Source organism: Aedes aegypti, chromosome 1, assembly GCF_002204515.2.
Source record: "Aedes aegypti strain LVP_AGWG chromosome 1, AaegL5.0 Primary Assembly, whole genome shotgun sequence".
Classification (NCBI taxonomy): domain Eukaryota; kingdom Metazoa; phylum Arthropoda; class Insecta; order Diptera; family Culicidae; genus Aedes; species Aedes aegypti.
This window is the reverse complement of record NC_035107.1, coordinates 29,233,724-29,260,135: the sequence shown is the minus strand read 5'-3', so window position 1 is coordinate 29,260,135 and position 26,412 is coordinate 29,233,724. Positions and strand designations below refer to the sequence as shown.

General features: G+C 37.8%; 3 protein-coding genes across 8 annotated transcripts in view; 1 reads left to right on the top strand and 2 right to left on the bottom strand.

The window, feature by feature from the left end:
* Positions 1–6,963, bottom strand: part of LOC5564571 — a 61,599-nt gene extending 54,636 nt beyond the window's left edge. For 2 of the 6 annotated variants that reach the window (XM_021839272.1, XM_021839273.1), the window contains exon 1: positions 6,459–6,963. The gene's annotated coding sequence lies outside the window, so the exon portion shown is untranslated. Of the gene's footprint in view, positions 1–6,318 lie in introns of all 6 variants that reach the window. The other 4 variants (XM_021839274.1, XM_021839275.1, XM_021839271.1 and 1 more) reach the window with 4 other exon arrangements.
* Positions 6,964–21,038: 14,075 nt separating this feature from the next.
* LOC110674823 (5-hydroxyisourate hydrolase) lies at positions 21,039–21,726 on the top strand. The gene is made up of 2 exons (XM_021839270.1): positions 21,039–21,411; positions 21,589–21,726. Exons 1-2 carry the CDS (start codon positions 21,151–21,153, stop codon positions 21,676–21,678), a joined length of 351 nt encoding a protein of 116 aa, XP_021694962.1. The 5' UTR covers positions 21,039–21,150; the 3' UTR covers positions 21,679–21,726.
* On the bottom strand, positions 21,675–23,857 carry LOC5565989 (prostaglandin reductase 1). Its single transcript, XM_021839269.1, has 2 exons — positions 23,580–23,857; positions 21,675–22,602 (listed from the first exon to the last, which is right to left on the bottom strand). Exons 1-2 carry the CDS (start codon positions 23,686–23,688, stop codon positions 21,716–21,718), a joined length of 996 nt encoding a protein of 331 aa, XP_021694961.1. The 5' UTR covers positions 23,689–23,857; the 3' UTR covers positions 21,675–21,715.
* Between the last annotated feature and the right edge of the window lie 2,555 nt (positions 23,858–26,412).

The window sequence follows — 26,412 nt, the reverse complement described above, 5'->3', positions numbered from 1 at the left end:
TTGCTTTGTAGTCGGAATTTTCAAAAAAAAAAAATCAGGAAGATTGATGGTTTTTATAATTCTAACAGGAGTAATCAAGGAAGAAATAATTAAAGGCATCTACAGACACTTTCATCAGCGATTTTTTTTTTAGAAAAATAAGGATTGCAATTCATCGGTAATTCCACCAGAAATCCCTACTGCTGAGTTTCTATAGGTACAGAAATTCCTTCACAAATTTCTCAAGGGCTTCCCTAAGAGTTGTTGAAGATCCAATTCGCTCTGACGGAGGTACGGTGCTGCCATCTGGAAAAAGTTTACTCTGTGCGTGAAGCGTCGAAAATTTTACCCGGCAAGGTATAGGAAGTGAAATTTCAAATGGTTATATAAAATTAACCACAATAGCTATTTGAAATCTTTTCAGTACATGTTGATAAACTTTTGATGGGCTACATTATAGACACATTATTTTGATTTTTATATTTTTCCCTCAATATTCTGCGGATTCTATAGCTTCTCATAAATCTAACCCCGTACACTTGACAGAATTTAAATAAATTATGTTTTGAATTTTTTGAAAGCATTTGAAAATTGACTCCCTATGCTTTGCCATGTAAAGAAATCGGAGCTTCACGCATAGGGTCAACTGTGGTAATTGCTTCCGTCATCGCGAATAGTAAACAATAACAACTCTCGTGAGGTTATCACGGTTGTTTATCAATTTTCTTTTCACCCGTTCCCACAGATATCAACTGTGGTAAAAAGCTCTCGTAGAACATTTGTAAAGGCCTAATCTAATGATTTGAATTTGAGCTTTGCCAATGCGGCTAGCAGTGTGGCCAGATTGAATTATATAATAATATCATATCAAAGATGGACGCTATAAGGCACGGTTAGTGGCCAAGGGCTGTTCACAGTGTCCTGGATTCGACTATAGCGAAACCTTTTCTCCTGTTGCGAGAATGGAGAGCGTTAGAACAATTTTATCCATGGCTAATGAGATGAAGTTGTTAATCCATCAAATGGATGTTAAGACGGCATTTCTTAACGGAAAGTTAGATGAGGTTATCTACATGCAACTACCGAAGGACGAAGTTGGAAAAGGTCAAACTGTTCTTCTGCAGAAAAGTCTGTATGGCTTAAAGCAGGCTAGCAGAAGTTGGAACAAACGTTTTGACAAGGCGATTACAAATCTCGGATTTACCCAGCTGAAATGCGACTCCTGTGTGTACAAAAACAAGCAAAAGGGATTAATTTTGATTTTGTACGTAGATGACCTACTGATTGTAGGAGCAAATCTCGATGAAATTGACTGGATAAAATCCGAACTTGGAAAGTTATTCCATATGAAGGATTTATCAGAAGTCAAACATTTCCTCGGAATGGACATAACCAGAGATATGAAAACCCAAACGTTAAAAATCGCTCAATCTGGCTACACTGCACGGATTTTGAGACGATTTGAAATGTTTGATTGCAAACCTGTGGGGACACCACTAGAAGCAAACAACAAGTGGACGAAGAATGAAGGAAACGAAACACAACACCCATACAAAGAACTATTGGGTTGCTTGCAATACCTAGCAATCACTACACGGCCCGATATTTGTGCTGCGGTAAGCGCATTGAGTAAATATCAGAGCCGTCCATCTGATGCCCATTGGAGCGGTTTAAAACGCATACTACGTTACCTACGTGGGACAATGGATACATGTATAGTATATCAGCATCAAAACAACGCCAATGTGTTGATTGGATATGCCGATGCGGATTTTGCAAATGATGAAGATAATCGCAAATCTATATCTGGATACGCTTTCCAGGTTTATGGAAATTTGGTTGCATGGGCAACAAAGAAGCAACAAACGGTAAGTTTGTCGTCTTCTGAAGCCGAATTGATAGCATTATCATGTGCTGTAAAAGAGGGTTTGTGGTTAACAAACCTTTTAAAGGAATTAGATGTGGATAGCATCCCATTGATTATTATGGAGGACAACATTCCTTGCATCAGATATGCGGAGGAACCTAGGAGCCACCAAAGGATGAAGCACTTGGACATCAAGTATATGTTCATCCGTGATTTAATCAAGAAGCGCGAACTGAAGCTGAAGTTCCTGGCATCCAAGGAGCAACCTGCAGATGCATTCACTAAAGGATTGCCAAAAAGTCAACATAGATATTTGTTTGAACGGTTGAACGTTCGAATTGAGGGGAAGTGTTGAAGATCCAATAGTAAACAATAACAACTCTCGTGAGGTTATCACGGTTGTTTATCAATTCTCTTTTCACCCGTTCCCACAGATATCAACTGTGGTAAAAAGCTCTCGTAGAACATTTGTAAAGGCCTAATCTAATGATTTGAATTTGAGCTTTGCCAATGCGGCTAGCAGTGTGGCCAGATTGAATTATATAATAATATCATATCATTTCTGTATATATCGCTAATATATTATGTTACCTTTTAACGACTTCGGATGAATAAACTTCAATACAGTATCAGTATCCAAACCAAGTTATCGGTGTTATCATTTAACTTAAGGAAGTTTAAGAAGAGTTTCCTCCAGGGATTCTCCCAGGGATATTACGAGGAAAATCGCTATAGAGTTACTCCAAGGATTTTTGTTCTGGTTCTCCTTCTGTGTCCTCCAAAATATCTCCAGAGATGTGTTATAAGACTCCAAAAATTTATCCGGGTTTCCAGGAGCAACCTTTTGAAAAAAAATATGGAGGGATTTCTTTTGGATTTCATTGAGGAATCCCTAGAGGAATTCCGGGGAGAAGCCTTGGTTAAATACCTGAAGAAATTCTTGCATGACGCTCTGGAGGGATAGCCGAGGAATTCTTTGAATGAATTTCTGAGGAAATCTCTGGTACAATTTTAGAGGAACCCATGTATATATTTTGTGGGTTGTTTTGCTCTTCGTTCTCTGACAACAATAGAAAGAGCGAATGAAAAAGGGAGATTAAACTAACTCAAAAGTAAATTAAAAATACTCAAATACGGGTTTTCCGTTTTCTCCGTGTATAGAATAACCTAGATAATTTGCTGAAGAAATATATGAAAGAATCATTGTAGAGATTTTGCAGGGGAAATCCTTAAAGAAATACTTTAAGAGATTTTTCTGATTAAATTCCTGTAGAAATCCCTAAAAGAATCCATGAAGAGATTTTCCTAGAAAAATCTATGAAGAAATTTTTGATATGCAATCCCTGGAGAAATTCTTAGGTGTGGTATTAAAGCCTAAACTTACTGTAGTATCCAAGAATTCTATCAATTTACTTTCGGCCGATTCCACCATCGGCCGAATAATTGATAATAAATACACCGGATTGAAACCGGCACATCCATTCGCCACAACAATGTTCACAAAATTGACTCTCTGGTATCACACGACAGGCATCATTGCGTTCGTCCCGGTCGGTTGTCAGTCATAAACTCTGAACTGAATAAAGTAAATATAAGGTTAACGCTGGCATTACTCAGACACTCTCAAAAATAATCAATCAGCATTCATCGATGAATACTCAAATAAGAACAAATAACAGTATTTATTGAAAACAAATCCGAATCTAATTCTACCAATTCTGGCTACCACTTTAGGGTAATTTGAATAATGAGGGAATCCCTGGAGAAATTTCTAAAACAAATCTTGGGAGAACCCATAGAGAAATTCGTGAAGTAATTTCTTGTAGAATCCCTGTTGCAATTCCTAGTCGAATTCCAAGAGCGATCCCTAGAGGAATTTCTGAAGAAATTTCCGTAGTCATTCCTGAAGGATATTCTTGCATGTTTACTTGGAGTAAATCATTAAGGAATTGCTGGATAAATCTCTGGAGAAAAATCTTAAGAAATCTTTAAAGAGATTGTCCTAGTTCCTGAAGAAAGCCTTAGAGATATCTCTGCAAGAATTTCTGTAAAGATTTTTCTGAATTAATCTATGGAGGAATCTCTGGAAGAATTCTAGAGAGATTCATAAAGAAATATCAGGATAAGTAGCTTAAGGAATCTCTGTAGAATTTCCTGGAGAAATCCTTGGAATAATTCGTGGAAAAGTTCCTGGAAGAATTGTTGGAGAAGTTGCTGGATGAATCCCAGTAAATATTTTAAAATATATGAATCTATAAAAAAAAAACTCTGGGGGCATTTTTACATGATCATCAAAAATCCCTGGAGGAAATTGATGCAGAATTCCTGCAAGAATTGCTGAAGGTATGCCTGATTGGAACAGGTCAAAAAATCTCTTAGCGATCCAATGTTTTCCCTGGAGGAATCCCTGAAGGCATCTCTGGTGAAATTTCGAGTGGAATCCCCTGAGAAATCGCTGTATTGATTACTGCAAGATTATCTTGGATGAATTCCTGAAAAAATCCCTGGAAGAATTCTAGACGGAATTTCTGGAGGAAATCTCTGAAAGAGTCTCTGGAAAATTATATTTTTTTTATAATATTTTTTTTATAAATCTCGAAATTACGATTGCGGTCAAAAATTCTAATTTGTCAATTACAAAACCCTTTTTTAAGGTAAAAAAAAACATGATTTATGACTGATGTAACGGAAGTAGTTCCGAGTATTTGGATATATTTTTTTTGTGTGGGGGCCCAAATATCCGTAGCAATAAAGGCGTAACCAGGGTTGGGAAAAAATCTGAAATTCATTCTACAGTAGCCAAACAAAGCCAATCGTAGTCAGCGAAGCCAGTGAAACTCACGCCTATCGCTGCTGTAGGCAGAGAGCCTTGAAAATTGCAAAACACCCGTTGCTAAGGGCAACCCAAAATTACTGTAGAAAAATGTTCTATTTCCCGCTGCATTTCCCGCATTTAGAGCCTTCAATGACACTAACGATTAAGATAATTCATGCACCCAACATAGGTTACTTGATGAGATTCACGTTTTTAAACTACTGTACTGGGAAAGCCACGTGATTTTCGCGAAATTCAAGCCTATTACTATTACCATTCCCAGCACTGGGCGTAACTATGCGTGTGAGAGCTCAGAGTATCTTCGTATCTGCCACATGATATTCACATGCAAAGGCAAATAACTCTAAGTAAATAACTGTAAAAGTGCTCATAAGAACATTAAGCTGAGAAGAAGGCTCTGTTCCGGTTGGGACGTAACGCCAGAAATAAGAAGAAGAAGTTTATGTTTAGTATTTCGCATGGTGTCTATTTAGTTCTGGATGGAAAATCGAGGCATTTGAACTATCACATGATGGATCTACATAATGGTCTGAAAATGTCCTATCGGAACCGGTTTCGGAATATTCCGACCAAATTCGGCCAAACAAAAAAATGCAAATTTAATTGTTGGTCCTCTTGATGCTCTTTAAATCGGAATGAAAAATAGTGAAATTTGAACCGTCACACCATACATGCTTATAAACTTCTGAATATGATAAGCACTGGTTCCTTCCGACATAGGTTCCAGGTGCCCTTGTGAAAATGGCCATCGAAAATGGATTTTTGAGAGGGTTTCATGTCAGCTAGGGAGCAGGATCCTATTCTTGGCACTTCTGATTCACTTCAGCAGTGGAGTTTTTTGAAAGCTACTGAGCTCATATTTGGTCACAATGCGCTTCGTATTGAAGTGCTTCTCATTGCAAAGTTTTAGACATTTCGGGCAAGAAAACCCCCTCGTGCCAAAGTGAATCATGGAAGTGCCCAAGTAGCTCTGCACCCTACTATCTGAGATATCGGGAAAATGATGAAAGCGTTGGAGTCATTATTTTTTACAATTATAAACATAACTTTCGCGCTTTTTTGCATCTGAGCATGGTCAGTAGGTGACTCAGGATTTTTTGAGCATTTGCTCAGCTTTTACCGCTGTATTCATACGAATCCTAATGTTAGAAAAGTAAATGCTCAAGTTATCAGTTTAATCATACCAACTTGAGTAAATTCTCAAGAAAATGATCTGACAGGTGGATCTGAGTAAAGTAAAAGCTTTTATTCAGTTTATTCATACGACCAATTGTTTCCTGCCGAGCAGTTGATAAAGCATGTTACATGCGAATGAATAGAGTTGACTCTCCATAATAGGCCATCGAGTAAAGGAAGTATCGAGTTATGGAACACAATATCAGTGCATCTGAGATTCTAGGATTCACAAACTTTTACTATGGTTCACTAACTCAATATCGAGATATGGAATATCGAGTACGAACTTTTGGGTGAAAATATTCACCACAATAGTCATCACTTAAGCATGAGAGAGCCAAAACTCCCAAATTTGCATCAGTCTAGTGGTCATTCACTCGTAAAATTAGCATTTCGCGACAATCTTCTCATCATAAGTGGAATGCGACACGCTAATTGCCTCGGTGTCGGGCGTACAAACTTTTTACGGAGATTCACTAGCACTAAGAAGACCCGAAATTCGCAAATTGGTTTAGCACATTTTCCCTAATTTATCACAAAAACAAATCTTCGTTGCTTCCGCCAAGTGCTGAATAAAGAAATCCAACTTGTTTACTCCACCTCGTAACTATAGCAAGCGGGCTCCCCGTTTTGTCTCACATATCGTCAAACACTGCACTGGACGATGGGGAAAAGGGGGACTCTGGCACCGCTCCCCTCCTGTATGCTCCTCATCGGGAAAAAAATATGCAAATTACAAAACACACGGCACGGTTTTATTAATGTAGCTTTGACACAATATTGTTGAATGTTACTTCGACACACATTGCTCCATCGCATTGCTCGAGAGTCAACTCCACGCGTACGGGCAACTAAACTCAGGCGATGCAACGCGCCAAACGCGAAGAGAAGTAGGCGACGTACGCGGCACCGCGACGCAACGCAATGCTACGTCACGGGAGAGCGAATCTGGAATCAAACGAACGGACAATAATATTTCACTCACGGCGTAGAATCACGACGACGACGGAACGATTCGAGACCGGTTTGGATGGAACAGTCCACCACCTGTAGTGTTCCGATGGAGGAGTGCGACTGAACCATTCATAACAACTGCGCCAGTACGGGACCTAGCGGACGGACGAGCGCTCTTCACGACCGGTTTCGCATAGAGAGAAATACCTCTAGCCGTACCGTACCCAGGTTTCGACTAACTTTACCGCTAGGCGCGGATCCGGTGCAGTGTGTTGCGATTTTAGTCGATACAAAACTACAGTCAAACGTCCATGAGTCGATGCTCCATGAATCAATGTAGACTCGTGGAACAATGCTTAGACAAATTTCATGATTGCTTTGATGGCTCCTCTAACAGCTTTCCAAAACATTTCTGTACAATAGCTCGACATATCCATGAATCGATGGTCAATATCGACTCATGGAGGTTTGACTGTGCCTCAGAAAAGTTGTATTGTATAAGTGCCCATTGCTGCATTGCGAGTGCAGTGTTGTCGAGTTTTGATTGTAAGTTCTGTTTTCGTAGTGGTTTGAATGAGTGCTTCATTTCTGCTCGGGTCTCTGCTAACAATACCAAGGGTGCGTTTAGTAAATCCGGGTGTCTTTGGTAGTTCAGGTAGCATCCCAAGCATCCCAAGAATTCGCTCTCATTTGAGTATGAAGCACGATCAAAGCAAGCAAAGAAAAACACCCCATCTGTTGCGGTCCACGATCGTCATTGTATCGCAAGGTGTAACAAGTCTGATAAATGGAAGCAGCGAGCGAGAGCCCCAAAGAGAGAGCAATGATAAAACCCATTTTACTCGCTTGTTTACCGTTGGGGATAGGTATTTTTCTTTACTGGCACGATAAACAATCCACGAACTTCCAATAGTAAAAGTGTCCCCCAGGCTTTTAGCATGTTTAGAGGGGTTTTATCATACACTACTATCCCCCCAATCTGATCAAAGTTGTATCAGTATACGATAAACAGTCTCTCATAATGTGCAGCATGTTATGATAGTTACAGAGAGCGATACGTGAGCGATTCTCTCAATTTTCTCAGGATTCAATCCCTGATCCCAAGTATTAATTCAACAGCATTTTAGCTTTCTTACACAGTCAAACCAGTCATGGAACTTTGACTCACTGTATAGTTTTTAAAGTTTTATCTCGATTACTGCAAGACTTCAGCTAATAGCTGCAATGCAATAATAGCCACAGAAGACATATCAAGTTCCTAAAAGATGATACTTTGTTTTTCCGTTCTTAGCTGTCTTCAAAACTTTTTTTTAACTAAACGATATGGTCAAAATGCTACGGCTTTGAAATCTTTTTTCAGTTGAAACATAACGAAAAAATGTTTGTTTCAATTGTTTTTTGTAACATATGAAAGTATACTCGTTTGCATAACACGCCTCAGCTGTTGAATATTATCAATTGTTGTTTGGTCACCACAAAAAAACGAGCTGTTTCACATTCACAAATGCCGAATTATAACATTATGCTCCTATTTGTGTTTTTATGATGACCAAACAGCTTTTGTCAATAACACATTATCAATTATGGTTCCACCGATAAATTCAACAAAAAATATCCTTATGTATTTTTTTCCATTCAATGCTTTGGTATGATAACGAAAAGGAATCAATCTACCGTCAAGTCACCAGTCGTTGTGAACATGACAACAGAATTTTCATATAATTATTGCAAACAATATATTTATGGTAAAATAAGGTTTGCACTGTTGTTGATTCTCTTAAAATATGCATGGCTCTTGTTACTGTTCATTGGTTTGTAAACTTTATTTAACAAACTTTAAATTCATGGATTTGGAATTATTTATTATTAATTATTATATGCTCCGTTTATGTCATGTTCCGATTTCTTCAACAAATTATTCCGTTTATATTAACACAAAAAATTGAACATTTTTATTTTTTGGATGCTTAGAATATAAATTAAAGACTTATTTTTAAGCAAGCCAAATGTTTTTCACATGCCTCAGGGTTGACTAGTTTACATTATGTTAGTGTTGAAAAAAAGCCTTAACAATTTTCAAAAAATTAAAACTCAGAAACTATTTGTCTGATCGGTTTGGTGTCTTCCGCAATGTTTTAGGTTATTGTTGGAACTATCTGGAAAAAATAGTGTATTTTTTTATTTTGAAAGTAAAGCTTAAAAATCCATTTTCTCAAAAATCGTTTTTTTAATTTCAATTGATAAAATAAAGAATATTTTTTTCTGAAAGCATTTTATTTCATGTTCTTATACAATGATGGAGCGTCCTATTTTGATACAGATTTCTTACTTTTTCATAATGTTTACAATTTTTCTACTATCATTACAGTTTGAAACTTCTATTTTATCTACGGAAACTGGAATAAATTAATGGTATTTTTGTGTTCCCTGAATAGTTACTACTTTCGAATATTGTTCATTAAGCTGCTCCTTGAAATGTTAACACTCTGTTGTAGTTGCATAAGAAAAGAAAATTTGTATTAGTTGCTTCTCCTTTCGCTTTTGAGCCCAATCAAATAATTCCTTGGCATTTTTGATGGGATGTAGCCATGCGTTTTATTGTTCCCCCTAATGCATCGCAGGGCCCTTTGCCATGCGATGTTGCGAAAAAATGCCAGTCAACATTTATATCATAGTTTTCTTAAATTGGCAAAGACTAGAAAAGTTCTTTCTATTTTTATATTGTGATGCAGCTCCATCGAGCATTTCTTGGCGTATAAAATTAATCATTTTTGAGATAAATAAGTTAACGAATATAGAATATTTGATTGATAAGTCATCACTGCTTGATGATGCTGTTCTTTTGGCCAATTGTAAACGACACGAAAAGCCAATTTCAAATTGTTTATTAAGCTGATTTTCATCTGCAAATCCTAGTTCATCTAATTTGGCAATATTACTTTCTGTGAGATTTCGGTAACTTTTTGAACAGTTTTTTGAAAACACATTCACACAACCTTTGTTGATGGTGTTCATTTTCTACTTCATTGTTCTAAGCTATCTTTTACTTTTCACTTGATTATCACTTGCTTGTGTCTTTGCTGCTTCAGCTCTTTTTTATACCAACATGGGTACTTGAATCAACTATTAGGTACGTTTCTGTCCGACCACAAAAATATACCAACGTGCTGTACTTTAGGAAAACATCAGGTAGGGTAGAAGTACCAATTATGGCTATAGTACCAATTATGGCAATAGTGGGAACAAAAAGAGATTTCTCTTATTGTTTCACTAGACTATAATGGCTTATATTCACAGGAATGATTAAACTATTTGTTTTTGATGGTAACTAAACCTTGAAAAGAACATTAGTGCAATAAACTTCGAAAAATGAACATTTGAAAATTTTGCTTCACATATATGTCACCTTCTTAGCAGTTGGCTAAGGGACTTCCGTTACGAAATGTATGTTTTCATCCTGATAAACTGTTTCAACCGATGAATGTATGTTGCCTAGTGAGAACAAATGAATAAATTTAGCTGGTATGCAATCAATTCTACTGTTTAAAGTTGTAAATCGTGTTATTTCCACTATGTCGATAACTGGTACAAAGAGTGTATGAGAGCCCAATTATGGCAATACTCTGGAGGCGGTTTGTTTACATTTTTTGAGCAGTGAAATAAAAGAAGTAAAGCTATTTTACGGGTGATTTCCACGACGGGACGGTTCGGTAAGGCATTATCTTCATGTTTTGTACTCAATTACTAAGATTTTTCAATCACACGTTCGAAAACGTTCGCAAGCGGAAGATACTAATTTCATGGTAGAGAGGGGTTTTCAGCGACACTCGATTTTTGAATTTTCCCTCTTTATTCGTTAAAAATTGGCACTGGAAAGGTAATGTGAGATCATTAATGCTGTTTTGTATCATAATTTGCATTTACACTACATTTTAACTTCATTTTCGAAAATTAATTTTCTCCCATGAACCCATTGCAAAAAATTGATTTATCATCTATTTAACACAAAATTTTTGGAAAATTTTATGGACGATATCTTCATTACATATTAGCGTTACATTATCATTCGCTCTTCATGGCGTTTGAGTTCATTTCGTGCAAATATTCGATAGTCCATAATTGGTACACTTTTATGTCGAAAGCTAGGAACGCTATTGCCATAATTGGTACAAAGACAACGCTTTTTAAAATCCATTTTTAGAAGCTTAAAGTCAATTTAGTACTAAAACTGTTTAAATCAACAGATTCGCAAGGCTTTAAACTAGTAATTGACACCAACAAAACATGCTTGCGTTTTAGAAACGCGGTTACAACTTGATTTTTATCACTATTGTTGACATATTGCATCCATAATTGGTACACCTACCCTATATTTGTGTGAGACAACTGGGCACGTTACTCCTCTACTCATAAAGCTTTTGTTTTTGAATGGAAATATTGCATTATCTTAAATCGATATAAATGCATTTCACGTATTGATTGCTTTATTTTCGTTATTTTTTAACTTTTAACAGTTTTTTTTCCATATTTTCTTGATAATTACATATCAAAATATCACTATGTTGAATGTTGAAGTTGTGTTTCGTTAAAAAAATAAACAAATCATTTTTACAGGGTACATTTTTTATTTCGCCTCATACCATGAAAAATTACCAAATCAATATTTTTTCAAATATTTTAGTCAAAAATTATCTGCTCTTTCAGACAATGAACAAATTTCTAGGCTTATGAGCCTCGAAAACGACAGAAAATTGAAAATTATATCTTAATTTTGTATTAAAATCGCTGTATCTTTAACACGGTTAAAAGTAAGCCTGATTTTCCCGTGTACCTTTTTTGTTGTAAATTTTGCGTACTTTCATAAAATCGAGTTGAAAAACATTTAAAAAGTTTATTATGACCATTTTCAAAAATCATAACTTTTTTTATCCATGATTTCTCCATCTTGACCCACCGTGCAAAAGACTTCATTGTTTGTCTACTTTAACATATAAAAAATAAAAAAAATCAAATATACAATTTTTGAGAAAATTGATTTTAAGCTTTATTTACGAAATATAAAAAATTACAACATATTTTTTTACAGTGTATTTTTTTTTCCAGAGAGTCCCAACAATAACCTAAAACTTTGCGAAAGACACCAAACTGATCGGACAAACCGTTTCTAAGTTATATTTTTTTGAAAATTATTAAGGAATTTTTGCTTAAGCCCTTCTCAAAAGTAAGGCTAGGGTCAAAATGGCGAACCGATGATGCAAAAAGGCATTTTTGGGCATAAAGAAAGCATGTGCAAAATTTCATCCAAATCAAAAAATATAAAAATTATATATGGAAAAAAAGTAGTCATTTTCTTTGGAACCGCTCAGTACTAAAATCGTTACCTAAGTTTGACAGATTACAGTGCACTTTTTGCAGCACTTTGCTATGGCTCAAGAACCTCAAGTGTCATAAATGTTTGGGCAATGGCGTATTTGAAAAGACTATCAACGATTCCGTTATACTTTGGACAAAACAATGTCAAGATAGAGATAGTGAAATAGAGCTGAAATGATATAAGAAACTAAACCTGCGCACAATGGTTCGATTCGACAAATTAGCAGGAAAAAAGTGTTTTCTCTGATCTCGTCGATTTAAGACGTTCGATGCCTTCAGAGACGTTATTCGTAATTGAGTTTTGTATCTTATTAGAAAAAAGTGGAAAAGGGTGCACCGTATTGAGGTTCAAATTTTGATTCAAACATTTTGTTTAACATTTCTCTAAAAAGTGGTGTATGGGAAAGTTGTAGATCTAGTTAAATTCTACAACTTTGCTGAAGGCAGCATGACGTTAACATTGTGAGTCACAGGCGAATTTTGTATTTTTAAGTGTTTTTTAAGCGATTTTTCTCAATTTACCAAAAATACGTTCTTATAGTTTTTGCAGCAAAAGATGTTCAGCAAAAATGTGTATCATTACTTCTTCTGCAGTCCTTTTAAAGAGCACATTTACATAAAACTAAAAATAAAAAAAAATAAACCAAAATAACTGATTTTTCGGGTCTACCCTAAATTAAAACATTCAAAATCAATTTACTTAGCTCAAATGAAGAGTTAGATCAAAAGTATCTTCGACAGAGTTGTTCAAAATAACATTTTCCAAAAGTTTGCAGAAAAGCACAGCAACAAATTTCTTCAAATAAAGAAGTTTGAGTCAAAATTTAAACATATATAAGGACCACCCTAACCAACTTTTTTCCTAGAAGATGCAAAACTCAATTACGAAATAGAGAAGTTACTGAAGACATCGAACGTCTAAAATCGACGAGAACAGAGAAAACACTTTTTTCCTGCTAAGATAATGATTCGGATCATTGACCAATGGTCGGAAAAAATGAAGTTTTGCCAAAACTATTATTTTCGCCTTAATCGATGAAATATGTAATCTGCGTTTTTATTGTTTCAGAAGGGACTTTTCACATATTACGTAACTTTCTTAACCTCTTTTCTTTAGACTATTTTTTTTATTAGAAATGCAATTAAACTTGACTTAAAACATAAATTTTGTTTGTGTTTGACGTAATTGATATGTATGAACAGTGGATAAATATATTTTAGATGAACTTTGTATGAAAAATATCGTCAAAATAAATGTAAACTTCTGAATTATTTAAATAACTCTAACTTGAAAATCACCAAATTTCTGCAAAAAAAATAAATAAATAAACGGATTTTGTAAGATGCATTTCGATGTGCAATATTCGAAATGGCGGCGACAAGAGTTGTTTTTCATGTTCAAAACAATCAAAATTACTAAAGTATAATATTGAATAGTACTAAAACTTCAAACAATTATTTTTTTTTCCATCTTCATGCTCGATAAAAGTGCTGAACCATAAGCTTTCAGATAGTGCGTAACTTTGGGGAAATACTGTATTCCTAGAATATGAGTTTTGTACTTGATTTTAAAATAACATTTTTAAATTTTTTGACTTCAGCCAATTTGACGTCGTAGAAATCAAAGAAATTTAGATTTTAGTTCAATTTCAATCAAGGATCATAATAATACAATACATGAGGTATATTTGAAATTGATAAAAACATAAAAATCTTAAAATAGTTTTTGGTAGTTTTGGCCGCCTCTTTACATGGATCCCGACCATTGTGCATTTTGCTGCGTTAATACACTGAAACAAGCGTTGAAGTAATGAGAACCATGCACAAGTTTTTAAATTTACTATTCCAATCACGATTGAGCTATCAAGAACGCTTTTTATTTGCGTTTTGTTCCCCATCGATCCAACCGCATCGATAGCCGAGCGGTAAGCGTTCGCGCTTGACAATCGAGAGATCCTCGGTTCGATTCTGACCTGCTGCAAGTTTTTAACCATGATATAGTAATTTTTACTGTCGAAATGGTGCCATGGTAAAATTGAATGCACAAAATATTTGAAATAAGTGCAAATTTAGTCTGCACAAATCAAGTGGCGTTGTGTATTTAATTTAACCCTCTAATATAGTATTTTCAACTGCAACGCTTTTCTCAGTGTACGTCACGCACGTTCCCATTCCGAATTTGTTGGGATCTTGATCTTTGAGTAGATACGCACCTCTTCTCCACTTGAAAATCAAGAGATTTATGTAGAGTCTTATACAAACTGCCATCGGCTTATTAATGCAGCTAATTTATTGAAAACTAGTAGTCCCGGCAAACTTCGTCTTGCGATCAAGTAGGCTGTTGAAAAACGCTATAAAATGTCCCGTACAAAGTGATAGGGTTTCGTTCTACTTCGTCGTAAGAGCTACTATTCGTCGTATCAACCTTAAAATGTTCCACTACGGCGGGTATTCCAACTTACCTGCAACATAGATTCATTTTCCGAATATAATTTTGTGAAAGCTTTTATGATTCGTCCACCTGTACACCAAAAATGCAATGAAACTACTGTATTTCGATAAATAACTTCAGTTCAATTATCCACTTTTCACTTTTTCACCGAAATCGCATGGACGAACACGATTTGGGAGAAATGCTTAGCGATCGACATCAGTCACACCACTTTCGAACACAAGTTTCTTCCCACCCCCGTGGGTGACTTACTTCGCCGGGCACTTATTTGCACTATGGAAAACCTTCGTACTTCTTCACTCAAGGATTTCATTCCAATCACACGCCGTAAAACTTCAATTAATCACCAAACTTTACGAAATTTCCTCAACCGCCGCGTATAATTGAGAATGTAAACAAAGTTCAATCCGTCGTACTGAGAAAAAAAGCTTGTGCGCATCAATGTATGCGCGACGCTCGACGTAAAAATACGGTTCCTTTGATTGTGTTGTTTTCGCTGTACTGTGGGCAAATGCCATAATTGTACGGTCAAAAGGAATTGTGTTCATATGTTTGGGCTGAATTTTGATGACGAACAATGAATTTTAAAGGAAATTAGTATATTCCATCATGTTGAAGGAATGGAGGGAGATGCCCGTAGATCTATTTATTCTAGTAAAACATTTTATTATAGCGTTGATATATTGTGTTTTAACCACTCAATACATCACAGTGAGCCGTAAGTTGTGGGACGAATCTGGAAACTGATTGCGACGGAGTTGAAAACGATACGACGGATTGAGAATACGATAAGATGCATTTTCTTTGCATTATTTCCAAAAACAGATCAAGATTTATCAAAATGTTATTGTACAATGCTAATGCCGTTTTGAGAAAGAATTGTTTGGCATCGGTTCGTATCAGCATCATTCACTGCAATACTGGGAAAATTGCAGCTCTCACAGATCAATGCTTAATACGATGGATACTAGCACATCACCCTAGTTCCACTAACACCAAGCTTTTCCGGCTTTCCCGTTCCCGTTGTGTGCTATTTATATTCAAAAACACGTCGGAACACTTAACGAACATTACTATGGAAGAATTTTCAACATCCGATAGTCTGTTCTCAAGCCATTTCATGACATACAAACACCATTCAATTTTTATTTATAAAAGAAGATAGAAGAAGATAGACATTAACAAAGATTTTCCTGCCAAAAAGCTTTGATTTAGGGATGTTTCTTGGGGAGTGTGTACACTTCTGTTTTCGATGAACCTATTCAACATTAGTTTTACTGAACAAACAATCTATGATTATTAAAGTGTGATTTGTTTTATTATTCGGCAATTTAAACCACCGTGCTTGCAAAATTGGACCTACACTTTAGTATTAGATATAATTAGATCTGAACTGCCGGATTTGATACCAATTTAATCGAACTATTGAACATGCTTGCAACCGCCATACAAAATAAGTTGACCATGTTGATAAAAACGGACCATACCTGTTCTTCATATAAAGTAGTTAAAATAATATGAAATAATTTTGGGTTATGCAATCATGCTTTTTTATAACGATTAGTTATAACGGTCGTCGTTTTTTTACTTGTCAAATTTTTCACATATCTATTGTTTTTTATTGTAAATAACTTGTTTTATCACTTTAGAACTGAGTGTGTGTACTACTAGCAATAAAATTTCTTCACCAACAATGGTTTTACAAGATACTGAATTGAAGAGTTACGAAAATTAACTGCATGGTAAACGGTGCCATAGAACGGAGTGAGACGATCTTAGCATAACATTCGTGTGACAACCATTACCTTTTTTTCAAAAATTTATCACTATTTTCGTATTTTTTATTTTATTATATTTAACAATAATACGGAGTCCTGTTTGTTCCTTCGACTTTGACGCTTGCTCCTGTGGGGGCGGGTGATGAGGGCAGGATCAAACATGTCGCGCGTCGTTCGCGTAGCACGGTGGAATAGTATTTTAGTAGTAGTGTTTGATCTTTTGATCTTGTCGCTTGCTCGTGTAGGGCGGGCGACGAACACTTGTTCGGCGTTCAATGCTTTTATCGAGTAATATCGCGAATCTGGTTAGGTGCATTCATTTCAAATTATATATTTATCGTTTACCAAAACGAATCCTTGGTGGTAGGTCATTTGGCATAAAGTCGTTTGGCATAATGGTTATTTGGCATAAAGTCGTTTGGCATAATGAGTCTGAAACCAAGAATCTATTGAGATGATATGCGTTTTTACGTTTCTATTCAATCTTTCTGATGGCATCAGGCTTGTTTTGAAGTCAATTGAAACAAAATGACATTTTGTTCAACAATGAATAAACTAAAGCATATTTGGAAAGTTATTACCAATAGTATTTTAATATTTATCCAGAAATTACCCTTCTTTCAAATATTAATGCTTCTTTTGAGTTTCCCTATTGGAATATTTTATTGTACTGAAGATTTTGATATCTTTAGCACAAATTTACCCTTCTTTCAAACATTCTATTTTGTTTTTATATATGATTTAACCATAATTATAGGTATAAAGAGTGTTGATCTAAAATTTAAATAAATTTCACCTTCTTTTATACATAGGCTGTTCTTTGGAGCTATATTGTAGATAATTTTTGTTTCCAACTGACTTAAAATGCCGTCCAGCAATCGATAACATTGATCTGCTCAAGTTATTGGCGAAAAGAGAAATCGATTACTGCAGTTACTTCGATGGGTTCGTTTCCCTGAACGTAAGTTCTCCGAATGCCAGTTCCCTGAATATCCCGTTTCCCCGAATAGCCCACGTCCCCGAAAAGTTTTTGGCACTCATAATTGTCGTAACTTTATACATTTCAGGGTAGTGAACGAACTAATCATCTAATATGCACCATTCTTTATTTAATTGGCGGTTCTTTCGAGTTTTATCGTCCTCAGCATTTTTGCGAACATGTGTATAGCCAAGAATGACGGAATACCTCCTTCTTTTGATTGCTTATCGTTTTTTCTCGTTCACCATCCAGCCACTGAAGATTATTATAGCTTCTATTTAAATTGCACCACTTTTCGGGGAAACCGGTCATTCGGGGACCTGGCACTCGGGGAACCAATGATTCTGATCGCATTTTTTTATGTCTTTTCGTTGTATTATGCCGCGATTATTTTTGGCGTCCAATCTTCTATTGGTTTAATCTTAAATTTTGCCTTCTTTTAAAAATAGGCTGTTCCTTATATTTATACTGTTTTAAATTCGTATATTTAGTATAGCTAAATGTCATCCATTTTTATATTTTGCTGTATTATCAATTCTTCTAATTCAACATATTTTTTTTCTTGCGAATACATCATCTCTTTTCCCTTCTTTCGATAATAGACGGTGTTTTTTACGTACACTTCCGAAATTAAAATTGATATTGAATCGTTCAAAAGAATATCTGATGGAATCCTAAAGAATTGCTTGAAGAAATTTTTGCGGGAATTTTTATAGGATCTTTTAGTGTTATACCTGGAATAATCCGGGTAAAAGCTCAAACATATAATCAGGGGTGATGAATGAAATTGGCCTACGACTGATTGATTTTGTCACCTAAAAGAATATGGCCACTCGTAGCACCTACGTCCAGCACAGCCTTACGTACCGTTACACCTGCGACATTATCGACGTCAGGACCGATCATGGCGTTAACATCGACTCTGACCACTATAAGCAACCGGATATCGCAACTGCATACGCGCAGCACCTCGAGCCTACATTACCGGAAGAGGGTTAGCTGGATGAAGCCCTTCTTGAGGACTGGTGAAGAACATGCAGTCATGCTGCAGCAAGGGATCCGACAGAACGTGGAACGATATAGACGGAAACGGCAACAGCAGACCCGAAAAAACGCCGCCTGGAGGAGACGGAGTGCGAGGAGATGGAACAGCTGTGCCGGTCTCAGGAAACGCGTAAGTTCTGTCAGAAGCTCAACGCATCCCGCAACGGTTTCGTGCCACGAGCCGAGATGTGCAGGGATAAGGATGGGAGCATCTTGACGGACGAGCGTGAGGTGATCGAAAGGTTGAAGCAGCACTTCGACGAACACCTGAATGGCGGTGAGAGCACAGGAAATGAAGGACGGGACAACAGAGGAAATGCCTTCGTCAGTACTGCGGGCGATGGAAACCAACCAGCACCCACTTTGAGGGAGGTTAAGGATGCCATTCACAAGCTCAAGAACAATAAAGCTGCTGGTAAGGATGGTATCAGACTGAACTCATAAAGACGGGCTCGGAAAGCTGGCCGTTTGTTTGCACCGGCTGATAGGCACAATCTGGGAAATAGAACAGCTACCGGAGGAGTGGAAGGAAGGGGTGATATGCCCTATCTACAAGAAAGGCGGCAAGTTAGATTGTGAGAACTTTCGAGCGATCACCATTCTAAATGCGGCCTACAAAGTATTATTCCAGATTATCTTCCGTCGTCTGTCACCTGTAGTAAACGAATTCGTGGGAAGTTATCAAGCCGGCTTCGTTGACGGCCGATCGACAACGGACCACATCTTTCCTGTACGGCAAATTCTCCAAAAATGTCGTGAATACCAGGTCCCAACGCATCACCTTTTCATCGATTTCAAGGCGGCATACGATAGTATCGACCGCGTAGAGCTATGGAAAATCATGGACGAGAACAACTTTCCCGGGAAGCTCACGAGACTGATAAGAGCGCCGAAGGAAGGTGTGTAAAATTGTGTAAAGGTTTCAGGCGAACACTCCAGATCGTTTTGATCCCACCGGGGACTACGACAAGGTGATGGACTTTCGTGCCTGTTGTTCAATATTGCGCTAGAAGGTGTTATGCGGAGAGCCGGGCTTAACAGCCGGGGTACGATTTTTACGAGATCCAGTCAATTTGTTTGCTTCGCGAATGATATGGACATCGTCGGCCGAACATTTGAAAAGGTGGCAGACCTGTACACCCGCCTGAAACGCGAGGCAGCAAAAGTTGGACTGGTGGTGAATGCGGCCAAGACAAAGTACATGCTAGCTGGTGGGGCCGAGCGCGACAGGGCTCGCCTAGGTAGCAGTGTTACGATAGACGGGGATACGTTCGAGGTGGTCGACGAGTTCGTCTACCTTAGATCCTTGCTGACGGCTGACAATAACGTTAGCCGTGAAATACGGAGGCGCATCATCAGTGGAAGTCGGACCTACTATGGCCGCCACGAACCGAGTATTGTGACGTAAAAGTGCTGATTTAGTGTTATCTGTATAGATGTTAACTACCGTTCTGATTCAAATTCTAAACAGTCAACTTTTTATGGGAAAGGTTTCAATTGAAATGTTTCAAAATTTGCCGTTCAAAAGCTCACAATTTGGAAACAGTTTTATTAAGCTTTTTACATAGCACTCCATGAAAATTTACAATGCTCTACTAGTTTTGACGTTTTTCTAACGGCTGATAGTGTTTATTTAACGATTTAACTTTTCTATCTTTATTTTTCAAGAGCTGTCCGGAATTCAAATCAAAGCATCCAGAATAAAGCTAGGTATGCTGTTCCGCTCAAGAAAAGTAAAAATTTCTGCCCAAGAAATGGTCAAGAAATTTCCTACAGTGAGCTCCATTTGAATTGACTTTTCTTTTCAACTGCGTACTGCGATCAAAGAAAAATGCTCTTCTTGAGAATATCTTGCAAGAAATTTCCCACGCATCGAGATAGGCGATTACTTTTCTGTTGAAGTGCATACTTCGCTTAAGAAGCAAAAGTGAGGTAGTGCCCGGAATAAGAATCATAAAGAGGACACACATTTCAATATATTTAAAATTATTGGAGTTGTGGAATTCAAATCTTCACCTAGCACTCGCGAGGTAAGTGTCCTGATCAGGGGGGGTATACGCAACAAGGTTCGCCTACCGTTCATGTTTTGTGGGTGTATTCGTTTAGCTCACAACGCTGCTAGGCATCCCGCTGTTTGAGTGTTGAAATGCATCAGCATTTGCTGTCTGGCATGGCCCGCGTTTCGACCTGTGCTGTTTGGGTCGGCCCGCATGAGAGGCTTAAGTGTCCCTAATATGAATCAAAAAGGTAAATAAATGAAAATGATTAAATGAAATCGTGAATTCAATCTAAATTGAAAACAAGCACGAGATGTCCTCTTTATTGAAAGAATAGCTCTTTTGGTCCAAGTTCAGATAGGACCACTCTAAGATCAGCACCTTGTATGCATCTATGCACCTATGCAATCTTATGCTCATGTGGCATCAATACATACAATGGATAGTATTACCACCAAAAGAGATCCCCCTTAAAGCTTCATCACACTCGATCCATCTTCCAATCCTCCTCTGAATCTCGATCGTTTCCAGCGCTCCAGCCAGTTAAGATTTACCAACACATACGCACTGACTTATCATTAATTCTACACAGCCTTCTTCGTTCTCTCGCTCAGCAACGAACAAATCATCGTCGGCTTATCTCCTTCGCAGAAAGACATTTTTTCCCCAGAAGTTTAGAAGCATCACTCTGTGTCATTTGACTTTCTGATCGGAAATGGGCCTCTCGACTCACATTTTGGACACCAGCCGGGGCAAACCGGCCGTGAACGTGAAAATCACGCTGTACCGTGGGACGACCGGTGCTCCGGAGAGTTGGGAAAAGACCGGCGAAGGAGTAACCGACAGTGATGGTCGGTATAAGGGATTTTTCGGTGAGAATCCAGCAGCTTTCACCAATGGACTGTATAAGTTGCGCTTCCAGGTTGGCCAGTATTACGAGCAGTTGAGAACGGAAACGCTCTATCCATTCGTTGAGGTTAGTCAGATTGAAAGCGAAAGCACAGACATACAGACGTAACGCTTAGAATCATGGAGGTAACAGAAGAAATTTGAAATGATCGCTTAAAGCGTGGTCAATGAACATTTCGTCAGTGTTACGTACGTTTGTTTGTGGCGCAAGTGAAGCATGAATTAACATTTATTGTTTTTTTAGATTGTCTTCGACATCAAGGACGCCAGCCAACACTATCACATTCCCCTTCTGTTGAACCCATTCGGATATTCCACATATAGAGGATCTTAATTTATCAATATATTTGGCAATAAAGAATTTTACACATTCAAACCTTAACAACAGCCTTACCAATATTCTCCCCGGTCAGCATTCCGATGAAGGCCTGCGGCATATTTTCGAACCCCTCGGTGATCGTCTCGCGATATTTGAGCGTACCCTCCTTGATCCACTGTAGGTTCTGTCCGAAAGCCTCCGACATCCGATCGTTCCAGCGGAAAACCATGAATCCTTCCTGTCTCAACTGCTTCCACACAAAGTCCCTCTGAGGATCGGAAACCTGCGTCGGTTCGCTGTTGTAATCCGAGATTGTCCCGCAAACGGAAATCCTGCCGAATAGGTTCATCTGTTTGCGGACGATTTCCGCCGTAGAACCTCCCACATTATCAAAGTAGCAATCAACGCCATCTGGAGCAGCCTTCTTCAGTTCGGCTTCCACGTCCGCCGTTTTGTAGTTGATGGCATGGTCGAATCCCAAGCTTCGGATCCACTCGCACTTGGCCTCGGTTCCGGCAATGCCGATCACCTTGCAGCCCTTGATCTTGGCTATTTGTCCCACCAGAGAGCCAACGGCACCGGCCGCGCCACTGACCACCACCGTTTCCCCTTCTTTCGGCTTGCAAATTTCCAAAAATCCGAAATAAGCCGTCTGACCGGGCATGCCTAGAACTCCGATCCCCAGCGACAGTGGTTCCCCATCGAAGTCTGGCAGAGGGTACGGCTTCCACTCAGGCGCCACTTCATCCGGATTGCAAATGGCATGGGTGCGCCAACCGAAGGCACCCACCACGTACGATCCCTTGGGGAATTTGGGATTCTTGCTGTCCAACACTTTGGCCACCTGGCCGCCGATCATGACCGAGCCCTCCGGATGCTGCGTCATAAACGGTCGCATGTAGGGGTCCACGCTGAGGTAAACCGCTTCGGTGAGGAATTCTGAAATGTAGGATGTTGAATTTTAGGTTCGCTATCACTTTGAGACGAAGTCGTCCTTGTACTCATCATTGAAGATTTATGCTAATTAGGGTAACGTATATAACTTGGACATGCAAATAATTTGGACAGGCTATTCGTTCTATGTTCATTTCCAATGCTATGGAATATATGCAGGGTAAATCATATTTTGTATTATAAGGACGTCATGACGACCATTTTTACAACAATTTGAAATTGGCCTCAAAAATATCAAAATTATAAATTTTATAAACAGAAAAACTATGAAATCTAATGCAAGAGGATGTACATTTCAAGATCAAACGTAAAATGCAATAACAGCGCACAAAATTGTCATTCATGAAAACTTAAAAGTGGTAATGTGATCAAATTTATCATAAATAAATTAGGTGATTTCCAAAATAGATTGTGGTTTTTGTGCAGTGGAGATAATTAGGCCATCTGATGAAACACAATAATGGATAAATATTTTGACACAAGTTTGTTCAGCAAACTTGTAGCTAATATGTTAACTGTGTTTATTGAGTGGTTTTTATTTGTGTTCAACTGCTAAGGGCTTGTTCACAAATTTCATAACGCTGAAGGGGGTGGGTGGGTGTCCTCAAAATGTTACAGCTCATACAAAATGTGGAGACTAATTATATAAAAAAGCGTTACGAGGGGGTAGATGGGTGTCAAAAATACCAATTTTGGCGTTTTGAAATATGTGAATGAACCCTAAGTTTGCTAAATTTCGAATTTTCAAGATCACTAATCTCTAGAAAACCTGACAATCCTTCGCGTTGAAAATTTGATCGATTGGTTACATAAAGGTTATGATTAATCGATCAAATTTTCCGCTCAGAGCGCTGTTTGGTTCTCTAGACTATGAAAATTTGAGATTCGGCTTTTTTATAATCATCTTGTATACATGGCATCCAAAATTAATGACGGGCTGCTTAGCCTCAACACACTCTTACCATTTTCTTTCAGCTCGCCGTCGAGCGTTTCCTCCTCCAACCGAAAGTTATCTGCCGTTGGCAAACCGGAGAAGGCCTTGGCGTAGATCCACTTCTTGGCAACGACCATGTTTCACTCCGAACTGGATGTCTTTGATCTCCAAATGACACTAAACTGATTTTTCCACTCTACCAGGGGGAACTGTTATTCTTCAATTGACCTAAGAGTAAAATTCTATACTAGAACATATCTGTATGATGGACACCGCAGGATAAATACGAGTGCAAGTTTATCGTGCAAATGTGGAAATAAATTTACCGCCTCCGTTGCCGGCTTTCCAACGCAAGAGTAGTGGTGCGAAATTTTTGTGTTAGCACCGATTCCGATTTAGATATAAGGAAACAGGAAACACATTCCTTCAAATGTTCTTCCTTTTATTTCAAATGGCACTAGAACATGATCATTAGAATGACATAAAATTTAGATTCTGAATCCAGTTCCCTTTTTTTTATTGCATTTAGGGTAAATAGGTATAAACCCATGCATGCAACGTTCTCTTGCCAGGTAGCATCTAAAAAGAGTACAAGACGTTTTTTTGTAAACGGTCTAAATTTTGACGTTTCAAACAAATCGGGCAATATGCAGAGTGGGTGTACGGCTGTCAACTACAAACAAAGCTCGCCTAACAATCATCTCTCGGGCGGGCCGTCCCAAACAGCATCATCTCTCATGCGGGCCGACCCAAACAGCACAGGTCGAAACGCGGGCCATGCCAGGCAGCAAATGCTGATCCATTTGAACACTCAAACAGCGAGATGCCTAGCAGCGTTGTGAGCCAAACGAATACACCCACAAAACATGAACGGTAGGCGCACCTCGTTGCGTATACCCTCCTGGCAATATGCCCTTCCCATAGAAAAACGTTCCACAGCGTTTTAGAAATGGTCAAAGAGAAATTTCACCACTTGCTAAGCTTCAAAGGATCCATTAGCAGCCTTCTCCCGGTAAAAGTTTTCGTAATAAGTACAATAGTAAAGGCTTCCTCTCTTCTGCGAATAAAGGTGACAAGACGCAAGTTTGTCAGCAATTGGCTTGTTTAGGGGTATCCTGTTTTTTACAAATTCTGATTCTACGTTAAAAGCTGAGCCAGAATCCAAAGTTTCATAATTTTCCGAGCCCGGGAACTATTTTTAAAACACGTCTGAACTTAGTATGGAAATTGCGTTTGAATCACCCCTCGGCATGTTTTACTTCGGGACGAGCTGTCATTATGTAAATTTGAATGTCATTGAGACGACGGGTTGAAATCTTTTTCAACCATTTAGTATATCAAAATTAAGGTAGTAAAGCGCAATAAATTCGTGTTACACTTACAAAAATGTGCTCTTTCGATCAAGCTACCAAAAACCTTGTATTTTTCATCACTTAACAACCCAATTGTTCAGCTCAGAACGCAAGATAGCATCGCTGCCGAGCGGTCTACGTGTAAAAAATACTAACAAACCTGCATCTTGTCACTTTTATTCACAGAAGAGAGGATCGATGAAAAGAAATCGATCATGCGATTTACGCCCTTATTCCAGCATACGCTTGAACTATCCGAATAAACCTCTGCAAACCGAGTGTTTCTTCGGATAAGGTGTATGTGCCCATGTCAGTCCAGATCAGCAAATTGAAAACGTCTCGTGAAAAGGCCTATTTGAAAATTTGTGACAGTCATTCTATTGCCTACCTGATTGAGAAATACTGAGTGTTCTAGACGCATGGATGCCTATGTAGGGGAATTCGGGGTAAAACCGACACCCTAAGCTTATCGATAAAATTTGTATACTTTCGCTTGTTAAACGAACCCAAAATTGTTGTAGAATCACTTATTGGTTATAAATCTATCAATCCTTGCAATCGCTGGATGATATATTATGGCTATATAGTGATTTAAACCAAATTGATATTTTATCATTTTTAGGTGAGACAATTGAGAGTGCGGGAAAGATCGACACCCTGGTAGGGTAAAACTGACACATCCACTTTGAGTAGAATTTATACGTTGTGAACATCACCATCACATTGCATATTAAAAAGAATTCTTCAAACGTGACTTTCGACATTTATGACCCCTTCCTCTAGAGGATTATTCACATATTACGTAATTTATTGAGGAGAGGCCAAAGATCTACTTAATATATGTGAAAATTTCAAATATCCCATGCTAAGATTATAAAAATGAGGTGAATACACATGGATATTATTAATGTGTGTTCATGTAATGCTTACGAAGATGAAATTGTAGCGAGTGATTGGTTGTGAAAGTAAATACTGTTTTATTTTAACAAAACAGAAAAGTGTAATTATTTTTAGATAACAAAAACTGTTGAACCTCATGGTTTTTAAATAAGCAATAAGATTAATTTATGGGAAAATATATCAAATTCTATTAATTCTTCAATTTTAAATGAGAGAACCTTCTTCAAGCTTCATCAAATTGATACTTGATAACACGGAATTTTTTTTTAATACTTAATGATAGTTTGTGGGTAGTCAGATAGTGTCATATTTTACATGTTAACAGGTTCGCCATCCGTGAACTTCACTGAAATTCGAAAATAAAGACTCACATAAACTACAGAAATAGTCTTCCAGTTAGAAAGATACCCTGAAGTTAGATTATGAAGCAAAGAAAGGTGTCGATTTTACCCCTAATGAAAGGTGTCGATCTTACCCAGAGTGGACATTTATTTTTCAATAACGTTTTCAGCTGTTGAAAAACCAAAAATTAATTTCTCCTTCATGTTGTATCAATGTAATAATAGTAAATGATGATGTAGACGCAGAACAAATAATGACATTTTAAAA

Coding starts and splice junctions, on each gene's coding strand:
- LOC110674823 (XM_021839270.1), top strand. CDS start 21,151: ATGGGCCTCTCGACTCACATTTTGGACACCAGCCGGGGCAAACCGGCC. Junction 21,412..21,588: donor CGCTCTATCCATTCGTTGAG/GTTAGTCAGATT, acceptor TTGTTTTTTTAG/ATTGTCTTCGACATCAAGGA.
- LOC5565989 (XM_021839269.1), bottom strand. CDS start 23,688: ATGGTCGTTGCCAAGAAGTGGATCTACGCCAAGGCCTTCTCCGGTTTG. Junction 22,603..23,579: donor CGGCGAGCTGAAAGAAAATG/GTAAGAGTGTGT, acceptor CCTACATTTCAG/AATTCCTCACCGAAGCGGTT.